This window comes from Orycteropus afer, unplaced genomic scaffold, assembly GCF_000298275.1.
Source record: "Orycteropus afer afer isolate SDZICR_OR568_19922 unplaced genomic scaffold, OryAfe1.0 scaffold00130, whole genome shotgun sequence".
In the NCBI taxonomy this organism is placed as follows: Eukaryota; Metazoa; Chordata; class Mammalia; order Tubulidentata; family Orycteropodidae; genus Orycteropus; species Orycteropus afer.
The window spans coordinates 4,433,038-4,447,197 of record NW_006921717.1 but is presented as its reverse complement, the minus strand read 5'-3'; the positions used below and the strand labels follow the sequence as shown (position 1 = coordinate 4,447,197).

Below are 14,160 nucleotides of genomic sequence, written 5' to 3'. Positions count from 1 at the left end.
AAACCTTTCCAGTTTCATTGTATCCACTTTGTATTTAAAACATAGTACTAGGGACACCCGCTGTCTATTCAAAACTATTAAATGCAACAGAAACAGTGTTAATTTTCTTGGCCTTTCTCTGGCTTGTGGCCTGCCTTTGCCAGAAGCAAACATTTGATCAGCAGCCCTTGCTTTGCATGTGTACCCCACTTTGGCACATTCCACCCTGACACCCCCAACTCTCCTTTTCTGACTCTGCTTCCCTTTCAGGATAGAAGGGCAGCTGAAGGGTGGGGCAGCCTGCCGCTGGGTGGCGCTGTCTGCCTCCCGCTGCTCTGTGGACACAACCCACACCGAGGGCAGCTGCTGAGTGGGGAACGGGTCCCCGCCATCACCTCCTGGAAATCTCAGAGTTAAAAGTTCATTTTGTACACATCACCCTACTGCTTGGCCTATCAAATGGCCTATGGGTGGGCGCAGACAGACCCTCAGAACTGGAAGGGGCCTCTCACCATCCTTTGGGCCTCCCAGGAATCGTGGATGTGAGTGACTGGCACACAAGAGGTGCGGCCCCTCCCCTGGCCTGCCTCCCCATTCCAGCTTCAAGAAGCCTTCCCAGACTTCTTGAGTCCCAGCAGTTGGGGGTCTGCTGAAGGGTGACAATGATGGTGCCACCCAGTCCGCAGCACCGTAGCCCTACCTACACCCACTCAGCCCTTCGCTCATGTAGCAGATCTTTCCTGAGGGTCTGCCAGGCATGGAGAAGTCATTCAGATGCTGGCTTGGCTACCAGGAGGTGGGTAATCAGGCTAGGACTTTTCTGTACCCCACAGCCCTGTTCCTGCCTGTGCCCCTGAAGCCTAACCCTGCCTCCTTGTTTCACCTGCTTACTGGCCTGGACCCTACTGGCTCTGGTCACGAGCAGCATAGCCAGTGCTGGGGTGAAGGGCATGCTGGGAAGGGAAACGGGGACAATGACAATGTGGAGCACAAGGTTGGCCATGTGTGGACGTGGCCTCTAGAGGCAGGCCCAAGGTCCCCTCCCAGGGGCTGGCCCAGACCTTGGCAGGGACGTCTGCCTCTGCGACCCCAGAGCCTGGCACCAAGGAAGGCCTCTAGGAATAGCCATGAAATGGACACAGGCTTGTCTCCCGAAAGTCAGACCCGAGGCCCACGTTCAGCTGTCCCTGGTCTGACACAGGCCTGGGCAGTACATGGGCACCAGGGAGGCAACCCTGGGGCCTGGGACAGGGCCCCTGCTTAGAGGGCTGTCTCTCAAGGCCAAAAGCCTCCCTGGGTCCACCCACAGGTCACCCGGTATGGTTCTGTCTGGGGGAGGGGGTGCCCTGGATGACAGCCCATTTGTTCAGGGCTCCCCTGAACCTCCATGCCACGTGACTCCCTGAGGTGCCATGTCACAAAGAGGTCTCAACTGCAAAGCTGGGGCTAGAGCCTGAGATGTGCGGGGTTGGGCCTCCCCACCAGCTGCCTGGCTTCCCTACCAAGGAGCCGCAGGCAGCCATGGCCCTGGGGCCCACTGACAGCCGTGCTGCAGGGAGATGAGCCTGGGACCCATGGAGTAAAATCAATCCAGCTTTAATACCAATATAGTTCTCTCTCTTAAATACATGTTCCCGGGACAGTGCGTTAGGGGAGGCTCTTGGCAGAAAGTGGACAGGGAATGTGGAACCAAATGGAATGGGTTGCCCAGGGCCCACCCCACCGCGGGCCCCTGCCTCAGGCCCCCGGGGGTTGGGCTGCCTATTGGGGGGATGGTGGGTGTGAGAGCAGCTTTGTTAAGTCCAGTTATTGCAGAGGTGTGGGGTGGGCTCCACCCCAGCCCCAAAATTCTTCTCAGGAGGCTTCTGTCCTTGGCCCCAGCACAGCAGCCCTGGGTGGGGACCGCCAGGGCTTGCAGCTAGGGGAGGTGCTCAGTAGCTGCTCTGGTGGCCTGTGAGGATGTAGAGGTTGCTGTGAGCGTTCGGGTTGTCCGTGGGGATGCTCTGGAGGATGATGTCCCTGGAGGGGACAGAGGAGCAGAGGTGAGTGGCCGGCCGGGAGGCTCTGCAGCCGTGGCTGCCCTTCTCAGGCCCCAGGGGAGCCTGCAGGGAAGGCTGGGCCTCCCTGTCTCACCTGTGGGCTCCGAGCACCCGAAAGATCCTGGTCTCATCTGTGATCTCCTGGGTCACCTGAAAAGACAAGGGGGGCACTGGGGCCACTCTGGTGGGTCCTCTCCAAGGAGGGGAGGATGGTGGGGGGACACCTGGGGGTGGGGGAGGCAGCCGGGCCCCTCACCCCACTCACCTCATTGGTGTCCAGGCTGCGGCCTTGCATGCCGTGGCTCCAGAAGGCCAGCACGCTGTCCTGCAGACACACTGAGGGGCAGGCCACTGTCAACCTCACGTCCTGCCCTGGGGGGCTGGTCCCTCACCCACTGACTGTGGGTGACCAGGAGGCTCTTGGGAGGGGGCTGGGGGACCTGTCTCCTGGTCCAGCCGCCAGTCCCAGGCCCCCGGGCCCACACCATGTGCTCTCGGCCTGGGATACTCCTGTCCCCTACTTCTGGCTCACTCACCCACAGTCTCGATGGGGAAGTCAAAGGTGAGTTCAGGTGCCAGCGTGGCCGTGGGCTCACCCAGCAGGTTGACAATCCTCACGCAGCCTGCAAAGGGAGAGGGTGGTGGGCTGGGATGGATGGGGACTCCCTCCCGGGGAGGCCATCCCCCAGCTTCCCACCCCACTCCCACGCTCTGCTGGCCCAGTCCTGACCCCAGGGGCACTCACGTTCAAAGCTGACCAGGACTGTGTCTCTGTCCACCTGGATCACCTGCTGGGCTGAGCCTGCAATCCCCTCTAGAGGCAGAGAAAGGAAACATGCCTTAGCTAAGCCACCAAGCCCCTCTGGTCCCTAAGAGGACAGGGGCACATGCTGCAGCCGGTCCTTGGCATCCTTACATTCCTGCCTTACAACAGCCCCTCGAGGTCAGATCCCCAGTCTTGGGGAAGGGACTGAGGCCAGAGAGTGAGGTGACAGAGCTCCAGACCCATGGGGGACAGAGGCAGAGTCAGGGCCAGGGCTGCAGTCAGCGATCCACGCTTTCTGTCCCGGCATAACCTCAGGTACCTCTCCTCCCCTCTTGGGGCCTCGGCTCCCCAACAATAGCAGCACAGGGAAGATGATGGCCACCTTGCAGGGGCATCGTAGGACCAAGAATACAAGCCTGTGTGTGTCCCCGGCCAACGTGCCTGCCCTTCCCCTGGGACCCACCAAGCTCACTGTGCTCCCGACTGCCCCAGAACCCAGTGTCCTGCTTCCTTGCTTAGAATGGGGTCCCCTGTCCCTGCCCAGGCTCAGCTCTGTTCCTGCAGCCCCTCCCTGGGTGACCCAGAGCAGTACTGTTCAAGTCTCCTTAGCTGCCAAGCCCTTTGGTTTCATGGCATCTTTTATGGAAGCCCAGTCCAGGTTCATTGAGGTGGGCCCCACTCAGCCGCCCTTGGCCCCGAGGTCTTCCTGGAGCCCTAGGCTGTGGGGTACCCGGTTTGAGAGCCAGCGCTCTTTCTCTCTCTCTCTCACACACACACACACACACACACACACACACACACACACACACACACACATGCATGAACACAGCAGCCCGGCCTCCTGCTCACCAGGTGGAATGAGGATGTCGGACATCAGGCCAGCCTCTAGGGGCAGGATGTGGAACAGGACTCGGCAGCCAGGCCCCTCGGGTCCCTCAGCCCCCACGCACACCTGCGGCAGCTCCTTTCCCTCCAGCACCAGGGGCTCCAGCATCCCCGCCGGGCTGGGCAGGGGGCTGGAGAAGTTCTGGGGGGCAGCAAGGGTGCTCAGGTGTCTGCCCCGCCCCGCCCCCAGGTCCCTGCCGCCGCCTCCTGATGGGCCCCGAGCCCCGCTGCCCCCACACCTTCAGCAGCATGAACTTCTGCAGCGGCTCGTACCACTGTAGCAGGAGCAGGCTGGTGGGCAGGGCAGCCAGCAGGAAGGTGCCACCTGTGTAGGGGTTCCCCACTGCAAGGGAAGCGGGCAGTGGGTGCCGGGCTGGGCTGCACCCCGGCCCCCTCCCCGGCCCCGCGCCGCCTGGGTCTTACCCACGCGGCACTGCAGGCAGCCTTTGGTGTCAGGGATCTTGGTGGACAGGGCAAAGCGCCTGCAGGGGACAACCGGGCACGTGTCATGTCACCATCTGCGGGTGAGGCCCTGCAGAGCCCCATGAGGTGGGTACTAGCATCCCTGCTTCACAGCTCAGAGACTGAGGCATAGAGAGGCAAAGGGACTTGCCCAGTTAACACAGCTGGTGAAGGGTACAGGATCTGAAGGTGGTCTCATGGCTCCAGCACCCACTGCCCGGAGTGTCTGGACCACAGGATGACTGCTAACTTGGTGGGACTTTGGGCAATTCACTTAGCTTCTCCATGCCTCAGTTTCCTCATCTGTAAAGTGGGATAACACCAGTGTCCATTGGTAGGGCTGCTGTGAGGACTGACTGAACTAAGACAAGGGAGGGCTGAGTGGCACCCAACACCTCGTGAGTGCTCAGAAAGGGTGGGCTTGTCCCACCCCCAGTAGATCTTTCCACCTATTCCAAATGTCTAGAAATTCATTATAGACAAAATCTGAAAAAACCAGACTCACTGCCATTGAGCCAATTCTGACTCATAGCAACCCCCATAGGGTTTCCTAGGTTGTCAATCTTTATAGAAACAGACTGCCTCATCTTTTTTCCATGGAGCTGCTGGTGGGTTTGAACCACCAACCTTTTGGTTATCAGCCAAGTGCCTTAACCACTACACCACCAGAGCTCCTTCTGTAGATGAAAGCAGGGCTTAAATGAAGAAATGAAGACACCAGAGTGTGGCAGGGCTGGGACTGGACACAGGCTCCACTCTGTGGACTACAGGGCGTGCTCATGGCCCTGCCCCGCCCCCTGCAATGCACTCCACTTCACAGATGGGCACACAGGCCCAAGGAGGTCGAATGACTTGCAAGAAGATGGCAAACGAACTGCCATCTGCTGCCTTGGCTGAGGCTGAGGCCACGTGGGGCCAGTGGCTGGCTCACCTTGGTGGCTGGGGAGAAGTGCAAGGGGCAGTCACCAGAGGGCTCCCTGCCTTACTCATGTCCCCTAAACTCCCAGGGGGACCCTCTGAGCCCGTTCCTTCCTTTGGGGAGCAGGGCTCCATGTCTGCACCCCTGCCGGCCGCCTCCACCAAGCCCCCAGAGAGCAGTCTGTCTCTCGCTGCCCTTGGCTCTTCCCTCCCCTGCTCCTCACCAACTGGCCTTCAGATGGCGCAGCGGGACATAGTTTGGTGTTTGTTTTGTCTCCCAACAATTCTGGTCCCCCATTCTTAACATTCAAAGTGGATACAGGGACTTTGATTTTCCAAACACAGGGCCAAAGTTGCCTGGGGCTTGTCGGGGTTCTGATAGGCCATTTCCTGCAGGTCCTGGGCCACAGCACAGCTCGCTGGGCCGGGCCAGGGGAATGAGCACAGGAAGCCAGGGCCTTGGGGCTGCAGCTGCAGCCCTGGAGGGACCACGCCCCGGCCCCAGGAGGGGCAGGCCCTCACAGTCTCCCAGGCCAGGCAGCTGCTAGCCTAGCTCTCCTGCCCTCCTGGCCTGATCCCTGATCCACCGGCTTCCACCATCACCCAGGCCGCCTTGACAACATCTAAACCCACAGCCTGGGCCCCTCTGCTCAGAACTCCAGCCCCACCCAGCCAGCTACTGAGGGACAGCGCCACTTGCGTGATCAACACATATTCATCTGTGCTCAGTGTGAAAACACCGAGTTCTCCCCACACAAAAAAGCTGCTCCACCCCCAGCTAATGACAGCTCCCTCCTTCCCGCATACCAGCGGGGCCAGAAACCCTGCAGTCATCCCTGACTCCTGGTTCTCTTCCATCCTCCACCAATCTGTCAGGAAATCCTGTTGGCTCTACCTTCAGATATTTTCAATTGCCTCATATGCATGTGAAAGCTGGACAATGAATAAGGAAAACCGAAGAAAAACTGATCCCTCTGAATTATGGTGTTGGCAAAAAATGCTTGAATACACCACGGAATGCCGAAGAACAAACAGATCCTGTCTTGGAAGAAGTACAGCTAGATTACTCCAGGGACAGGTCCATGAAGGACATACTCGGGAGGGGTCAGCGAAAAAGAGGAAGACCTTCAATGAGACAGACTGACAGTCCTTGAGTGGCTAACGGTCACTCAAGCACAACAGCTACTGGAAGATGGCACAAGGCAGGGCCGTGTTCCGTGTTCCGTCCTGTTGTAAGGGGATGGCTAAGTCACACCCAACCTGACAGCACCTAACACGGATGGAGCCCTCCTCCCCACCCCCAACAGTACCTGAAACCCACCAGGGGCTCAGAAGTTATTTGTTGAGTGGCCGAGTGAGTGACCCTCACCTTTTGGGGAGCCCCCCAAAAAAACCCCAAAACCAAACTTACTGCCGTCGAGTCGGATCTGACTCATAGCGACCCCTCCTTGGGTTTCTGAGGTGATATCTCTATGGAAGTAGATTGCCCAACCTTCCTTCCAAGGATAGGCTGGTGGGTTTGAACCGCCAGCCTTCTGGTTAGCAGTCAAATGCCTTAGGCGCTACACCACCAAACCGCGCCCCCAGCACCCCATAAAACACAACAAAGCTGAACTGCTGTTCTAGAGGCCCCAATCCTGTCAATGGCACTTCTAAATGCTACTCATCTCACCATCCCTCAGCCTAACCCCTTCGTCTCTGATCATGAGATGGGCCTCCTTTCTGAATGTCCTCTTGTCAGCTTTTCCCACTGTCCACCCGGCCCAGCTGGGGACAGCAGGTAGCTTTGGTTTTGTCTGCCAGCATCTCCTCCTCTTGGGTGGGGCTGATTGAGTCCCTCCTACCCTCCCTCCCCCAGGCTTCAGGAGAGGGCACATGGCCAGACCTGGCTACCAGAGCTCCTCATCCCCTGCTATAGGGATTGGCTCAGGGGTGGGCAGGGGTCTGAGTTAGACCAATGAGAATTGGCCCTGGGATGTCTGTAGAAATTACTTGGAAATAGCAGTTCTAGCTTAATTGGGTTGTTTGCTACTGGAGCGCTGGCCTGGAACTGCAGGTGGCCATCATTTGACAGAGGAGCCAGCCTGAGAGTGAAGGTAAGAGGAGGAAGCCAAAGCCATGAGGCGCTGTGTAAGGCCTGGATCCAGCTGAGCCTGAAGCTCACTCTACTCATGGACTTTTAGCTGCATGAACCGGTAAGTTCCCTTTTCCTTGACCAGTGAGTACAACCACCAGCCATGGAAAGAATCCGGACTGACACACAGTGATCCTTTGAACAGGCTCACGGTGCCTGCTGCCAGCTGGACAAAGTCCAGTTCCTGTCCTGGCATCACTGGGAGGGCCTGGCCACCGGGGCAGCTTTGTCTCTGCTGTTCCTCCTCTTCCCTTGGCCAAATGCCTGGAGCTCCCCAGGCGCACAGGTGGCACCTCTGCACACGTTGGCACCTGCTCTTCCCTCTGCCTATGGTGCTGTTCCCTAACTCATCTGCCAGGAAAGCCTTTGTGCACTTTCAAAATCCAGGACCTCGCCCGCCTCTCTGAGTTCTCCCTCAGATGGCCTCGGCACTGCTGTTGCCCAGCCCCCGACTCACGGTGACCCTGTGGACCACAGAACGATCCCCAGGCTCGGGCACGGACTGGACCACCAGGTTCCACGGGGCTTACTGGCTGCTTTTAGGAAGTTGATAGCCAGCCCTTTCTTCCTAGTCTATCTTAGTCGAGGCGCTCCACTGAAACCTATTCAGCATCATGGCAACATGTGAGCTTCCAGTGACAGACAGGTGGCAATAGCACAAGGAGACACTGGCCAGGAATCGAACCAGGTCTCCCCACTGGAAGGAGAGGCTGCCACCACTGCCCCACCACTGTCTGGACAGCCACAGGTATCAGTTCCTAAGTGTCTGTTTATGGGCTCACCTTGCCCTCTTTCTTGAAAACAAGGACATGTATAATGCATTATTATCTCTGTGCCCAGCAGAAGGCCTGGCATATAATACGTGCTCAGGAAATGTTTGCATGACTGTTAAATTAACTTTCTCATCCTATAAGGCACAGAAGGCCCTCTACGGTTTGCAGGCCCTCTAAAGTTTGCAGAACCTCTACGGTTTGCAGATCCTCCATGGTCTGCAGGCCCTCTATGGTTTGCAAGTCCTCTACGATGTGCAAACTCTCCGCAGTTCACAGGTCCTCTAAGGTTTGCAGACCCTCTACTGTTTGCAGGCCCTCCATGGTTTGCAGGGGCTCTATGGCCTGTAAGCCCTTCATGGTTTGCAGAACCTCTGTTTGCAGACCTTGTACAATTTGCAAAGCACCTTCACATCCATTATTTCCTTCATGCCTCCCAACAAGCCTGGTGGCTAGGGGAAAGAAGCTAGCAACCGCACAGATGAGGAAACCGAAGCTCGGTGTGGGGGAGCCTTGTGCCTAAGATCATGACAGCCTGAGGAACAGGGGGGCTGCAGTCTGACCCCTCGGGCCCTCTGCCTCCCCGGCACCCCAGGGACCCTGACCTGGGGATGATGCGCTGGGTGAGGCGGTTGGTGGGGATGGAGAGGGGGACTTGCTGCTGTAGCTGCCGCTGCTCAAACAGGCCTGGAAGGTTGTGGGCCCAGATGTGTGTGGATTTCCCTGCAGGAAGGGAGGGGGGAGGCTCAGAGAGGGCTGGTGGCCAGGTGCTGTGGAGCCAGGACACTGTGGGGCTGCCGCCTCCCACCCTGCCACGTACCCGACAGCGACAATAGCACGTTGTTCACGCAGTAGAGCCAGGAGCAGCGGTGTGAAATCAGCTAGAGGGACAGAGGTCAGTGGACGGGGGTCAGCGCCTGGGCCTCTGAGCTGCCAGCCCTTTGTGGCCGCGAGCCACCTTACCTTCTCCAGGGTGTCCTCGTGCAGCTCATGCAGGTTGAGCGTGTAGATGCCTTCCTCAGCCCCCACCACCAGGAACTGGTCTGCAGGTTTGGACAGGGGTCAGAGGTCAGCCACGCCCCCAGCCTCGGCCAGGAGGGTCCCAGGCTCTTGTCTCTCCCCCAGCTCCCTGACTCTGGCCTACCTCGGGTGACAGGGTGAATCCAGGTGACGGCAGCGTGGATCCGCAGGGGGCAGCCATTGAAGACTTTGGAGAAACAGGCGCCCATCTGCGGGGGGGCAGTCAGAGCTGGAGAGGGGCGTGGGGGAGCAGAGGGGCAGGGCTATGGGCTGTGGGCAAGTACTTACGTGCACCTTGGGGGTCGGGGGGAGCCCGTGGCAGGATGACCTCTGGGAGGGAGGGAAGGAGAGAGTCAGGGCCACGGTGATGTACTGGCCCCCCAGCCCCCAGCCCCCAGCCCCTGTAGTAACCTCTCACCTCAGGATCTGCCCGGTTCTTCATGGTGGCCCAGGTGGTGGGGAGCAGTGGGGGGCTGTCAGGGCCTCGTGGAGGTGGGGGTGGGGTCCCTGCAAACATAGACCCTCTGTGGTGCCCAGTCCCAGCCCCATCTCTGATCTGCATCCCAGCATGCCGGCCTGGGGCTCACCTGGCGGGCTGGCTAGAGAGTCCTCAGCTGCAGGCTCAGGAGGGGTTGGCCCCAAGAACGGGGCCCGCTTGATGGTTCCCATGGTTTCATCTGGGGAGTCCAGCTCCTGGCAGAAGGGTCGGGGGCCAGCCTGACTGTTAGTGGAGGACTCCAACGGCACCCCCACCACACCCAGCTCTGCACAGCCCCACACCTGGACTTCCAGAGCTGGTCGGATAGTTAGGCTTCTGTGAGGACGAATGAGAGAGATGTGAAGTGGGAGGTGTGATGGGGCCTGGGCCTGGCCGGCCCCTCCCCAACCCAGTCCCTCACCTCTCCTCCAGGGCCTCCTGGACAGACTGCAGCAGGCTCCTGGGGGTGGGAGGTTCAGAGGTCAGTTTTCTCTGACCCCCAAACCGCCCCCCCACTGCTGCCTCCCTCCCTCACTCACCCACTCAGTTCCTCTTTTCCCAGCAGCGTCCACTCCTCTTCCCACTGTGGGGAAACCGAGGCAGAGAGACCGGGAGAGGGGCAGAGAAACGAGGTAGTGTGAGAGAGAGATCGGAAGATGGCGAGGGACAGAGAACACAGACGGACAGATGGCAAGTGAGGTGAGAGGGAGCAGGAGACCCTGAGGTGCCAGAGACAGAGATCAAGACAGAGACACAGAGACAGCAAGAAAGACTAAGGATGTATGAGCAAACACACAACTAGAGTGAGAGACAGTGAGTCAAAGACACATAGACGAGGCAAAGAGAAACAGCTGAATATGGCGGGTCCTCCTCAAAGGTTCAAGAGGCCCCCTTCTTAGAAAGGTGTGCCTACCCTGCCGCCTCCCAGCCGACCACCCAGAAGGGCTTGGCGCAGGAAGGAGTGCCAGCGTCCAGGACACAACGGGATAGGACTGCTTGGGACAGGTCTCCTCCCCGGAGAGGTTCCACCTCCATCCAAGTCCCTCGCCTCCGCCCTCCCCTTCCTGCTCCCACCCCACCCCTGCACCCCACCCTTCCCATGCAGCCCCTCACCGGCTCGTTTAGTGGGTCCGTTTCCTTCCTGCGGGGGGCACCGAATTTGACCTGGTGAACTGCAGGGGCCCAGGGTGCAGCAGTTTAGGGGCCTGGGTTTCAGGGTTGGCCCCCCACACCAAACCCGCACAGCCCCCTTCCAGGCTCACACTGGATCTCTGATGGGGTCCTCTCGGCTGAGCCATGCTGCCCCCAGGAGTGGATGGTGTCAGGAAACATGTCATAAGTCTGAGGAAGAACAGAAATCGGGGGCCACAAACAGGTCTGCCCATCGCACCACATACCGTTCCAGGGGGTTCACACACATTTACCCATTATGTTCTCCCAACGCTCTCAGGTACCATGAGATAAAAGGCACCCTTAATTCAAAGGTGGGAGAATGGGCACAGAGAAGTCAAGACACTTGCCAGAGGTTACACAGAAAGCAAGAAGGTGAATTAGCTGGTGTCACGGGCAGCCTGGACCCAAGAGCAGGGACCTGTCAAGGGGTGCTACAGGGAGACAAGACCCAGTTCCGGCTCAGGACAGGTTTCTAAGGCAAGGCTCCACTGTCTGGAAGAGGATCCCTGGGCTGTGACAGACCAGCTGAAGGGATCCCGACCTGTATCACCGTGGGGCGCCTTCCAACTGGGCCGGGCCAAGACCCACTTCCCCAGCTCCCCTCCACTTACCTCCAGGTCACAGTCTTCAGGGGAGGGCATTCCCAGGTGCGGGTCATTAGCTTTGTCCAACAGCTGAGTGAGGAGGGCCCGAGGGAGCTGCTGGGTTGTGAATGGGTGCTGGGGGGTTGGAGGGATGAGCAGGTTGGCTGCTGTCCCCGGGCCCTGCTTCTGAGAGCATCAAGCCCTTCCACCCCCGCTTCCCGCCCCTGGCCGCCCACCTGCAGAAGTCTCTCTGCTGTTGGCCTCTTCTTGGGGTTCTTGGTCAATGCCAGCTTGAGGAAGTGGTGGAAATTCTGGGTCCTGGTGGGCACAAGATCCCCCACCCCCAGACCCAGGTGAGTCCTCACGCATGGCATCCTGCCAGTGGTGCCCAGCCACCAGCGGGAGCCAGCGGGGCCCGCCCAGGAAGGAACCCGCCTGAGACCGAGAGCCACCGCCTGACCAAAAGCGACTGTCTGTCGCAACCCAGCAGCCTGTCATTGCCCACTGCCTTCCTCCCTGTCCACACCACGTCCTCACTCCCATGGTCTGGGGAGGCTCTCCAGGTGCACTCTGGGAACTGGCAGGAGGCTCCTCCTCTTCCCCACGGGCCTGGCTATAAAGGTGGGGCCCCAGAAGGAGCAGGGAGCCCTTACCAGTGAGTCTTGTCTCTTAGCTTGGGTGGCTGGAAGCTGCTCTTGGACATGAGCATCAGGGCCCTGTGGAGGGCACGAGGTCAGAGGTCAAAGGTCATCAGCAGGGCTGGGGGCAGGCAAGGGGCTTGTGCTGGGCTGACCTCATGGGGTGCAGGTGGAAGAGCGGGGGCTGCAGCTCGCCCAACTCGATGGCGGTGATGCCGAGGGCCCAGACGTCACATAACTCGTTGTAACCACCTTTGCGCTCCACGGCCGCCACCTCTGGGGCCATCCTAGAGGCGGGGTCACAGATGGCATGACTGGGTACCCCACCTGAAGTCCCTGCCCCCTCACCCGAGGCATAGCCTCACCAGTACGGAGTCCCGATAAATGATCTCCTCTTGGCCACCGATGCCGTCAGCTCCCCTGACACCCCAAAGTCGGCTGCAAAGAGAAACAATGAGTCTCACCCACCCTCTGGCTGCCACTCCCCCGACCAGGGCGCAGGGTCAGGATGCACCTGGCAGGGCTCAGTGGGCGGGCAGCCCAGGTCCACCCACAGCTGCCACAGGCCTAAGGCAAGTCTGTGTCCCCCCTGCAAGGGGTCAACCACCTCCCACTGACAGAGCAATCGGCTCCCAATCAGACTTTGTACTGACCCACCTCATCCCACCTCCAGCAGGAAGGGAGCACGGTTGCATGTTCTCAGGGGGGAAAGTGAGGCGCAAGGCAGCTTGCTCAAAGATACCCGGGACTTGAATTGAGGATCGGAGATTTCAGGGGCGCTCTCAGAACCCTCACCCTGATTTTGTCCCCAAGGTACTGACCCAGCTTGACATCTCCCTGGAGGGTGAGGAGTAGGTTGGCTCCCTGGGGGAACGGAAAACAAAGTCTCATCTCAGGGTCCCTAAAGGAGGGCACCGCCTGCTCCCTCCCACAATGCCCCGGGCCGGACCCCTACCTTGATGTCTCTGTGGATCTTCCCCTGAGAATGTAAGTGGTGCAACCCCTGGAGACAAAGGAGTCCCTGAGAGCAGCCCTACTCTGTACCATTCCACCTGTCCTGAATCTCCTCTTAGAACTGGGGCCCCCCACCCAAGCCGCTTCCTCCTCCCCTCTCCCCAAACAGGAAGTGACTGAGCCAAGAGGGAAATGGGCTGCTTCCTGCAACAGGGCTGGGGCCTCTACCCCCCAGGACCCACAGTCCCTCAGGTCAGCCCAGCCTGGAGCATTCTGCACCACCCACCCCACCCGCCCCAGTGGCCGGCTGGTCTCCCTGCTCACAGCTCCCTGGGGCTGGGAGTGTGGGGAGGAGGGGAGGCTCTGTGGGCCCAGCTACCTTCAATGCCTCTCGGCAGACATAGGCAATCTGCCGTTCCTCCAGGGGCCCGGTAGCTGAAACGGAAGGGTGAGGGATGGCAAGGGGGCTGGGGCATATACCATCCTCCCAGGCCACCCTATGGGGGAAATCGGGCAGTGGGGGTGAAAGGAGTAGGGGCCACATCCCCTCCCTGCACAGCCTGGGACATGGAGCCCAGAGAGGGACAGCATTTCTCTCAAGGTCACACAGCCAGTCAGGAGGGGCCAGGGGCCCAAGTACACTGTCCTGGTCTAAGGCCAGGGGAGGCTGTGGCTCTCTGGGCCGGCAGTCCTGGGCCTCACCGTGGTAAATCTCTTGCAGGGACCCCCCTCCGCAGAACTCCATGCAAATCCACAAGCGGTCATTCCTGGAGGCACACAGAGCTGCGGTGGGCACACGGCAGGGCCACCTGAGGGCCGCCTGGGCATGTGAGGAGGGAGCAGCCTCACCTGAGATAGCTGCCAATGTAGGCCACAACGTTGGGATGACGGCACTCACGCAGGATAGTGATTTCCTGCTGGAGGGAGCTGATGTCGTCCCCTGGGAAACACAGAGCATCATGGGATGGGGCAGCACAGAGGTCGCCCTGCCTCACTGCCTGCATCTGCAAAATGGGCACGGAGTGCCTCCATCCGGGCCGGACAGGTTCCACGTGACAGCACTTGCTGGGGGTCCTGTCCCCTCACCCACGCCCCGGGGCGCAGCCGTCGCTCCCGCGCAGAGGCCCCGGCTCCCCAGGCCCTCACCTGGGTCTAGCTTGACAATCTTCACGGCGGCCAATTCGGACGTGACCGTGTCGCGGGCCTGCAGGGGCAGAGGGGGCGCGGGTTGGGGGCTGGCTCCGCAGCTCCACAGCGGGGCGCTGAGCCGGCACCCTCCTCCCGGCCGCCCGCCCGCCGCCGGCGCACCTTGTAGACGTCGCCATAGGTCCCGGCCCCCACGCGCTGCAGCAGCTCGAAG

At 59.9% G+C, this 14,160-nt stretch overlaps 1 protein-coding gene across 1 annotated transcript in view; it reads right to left on the bottom strand.

Moving 5' to 3' along the window:
- Positions 1-1,910: 1,910 nt before the first annotated feature.
- MAP4K2 (mitogen-activated protein kinase kinase kinase kinase 2) overlaps positions 1,911-14,160 on the bottom strand; it is a 12,752-nt gene continuing 502 nt past the window's right edge. Inside the window, exons 3-34 of the mRNA XM_007944981.1 lie at positions 14,109-14,153; positions 13,947-14,004; positions 13,650-13,740; positions 13,503-13,567; positions 13,180-13,235; positions 12,802-12,849; positions 12,668-12,710; positions 12,212-12,284; positions 12,002-12,133; positions 11,862-11,924; positions 11,445-11,526; positions 11,236-11,343; positions 10,714-10,792; positions 10,565-10,623; positions 9,991-10,034; positions 9,873-9,911; positions 9,754-9,787; positions 9,561-9,666; positions 9,392-9,480; positions 9,262-9,303; positions 9,098-9,182; positions 8,917-8,996; positions 8,774-8,834; positions 8,559-8,676; positions 4,093-4,151; positions 3,909-4,012; positions 3,634-3,811; positions 2,764-2,832; positions 2,555-2,641; positions 2,284-2,354; positions 2,113-2,168; positions 1,911-1,998 (exon numbers count right to left, since the gene is read on the bottom strand). Of these exons, the coding sequence (XP_007943172.1) occupies positions 1,911-1,998; positions 2,113-2,168; positions 2,284-2,354; positions 2,555-2,641; positions 2,764-2,832; positions 3,634-3,811; positions 3,909-4,012; positions 4,093-4,151; positions 8,559-8,676; positions 8,774-8,834; positions 8,917-8,996; positions 9,098-9,182; positions 9,262-9,303; positions 9,392-9,480; positions 9,561-9,666; positions 9,754-9,787; positions 9,873-9,911; positions 9,991-10,034; positions 10,565-10,623; positions 10,714-10,792; positions 11,236-11,343; positions 11,445-11,526; positions 11,862-11,924; positions 12,002-12,133; positions 12,212-12,284; positions 12,668-12,710; positions 12,802-12,849; positions 13,180-13,235; positions 13,503-13,567; positions 13,650-13,740; positions 13,947-14,004; positions 14,109-14,153 (2,412 nt within the window). The remainder of the gene's footprint in view (positions 1,999-2,112; positions 2,169-2,283; positions 2,355-2,554; positions 2,642-2,763; positions 2,833-3,633; positions 3,812-3,908; positions 4,013-4,092; positions 4,152-8,558; positions 8,677-8,773; positions 8,835-8,916; positions 8,997-9,097; positions 9,183-9,261; positions 9,304-9,391; positions 9,481-9,560; positions 9,667-9,753; positions 9,788-9,872; positions 9,912-9,990; positions 10,035-10,564; positions 10,624-10,713; positions 10,793-11,235; positions 11,344-11,444; positions 11,527-11,861; positions 11,925-12,001; positions 12,134-12,211; positions 12,285-12,667; positions 12,711-12,801; positions 12,850-13,179; positions 13,236-13,502; positions 13,568-13,649; positions 13,741-13,946; positions 14,005-14,108; positions 14,154-14,160) is intronic.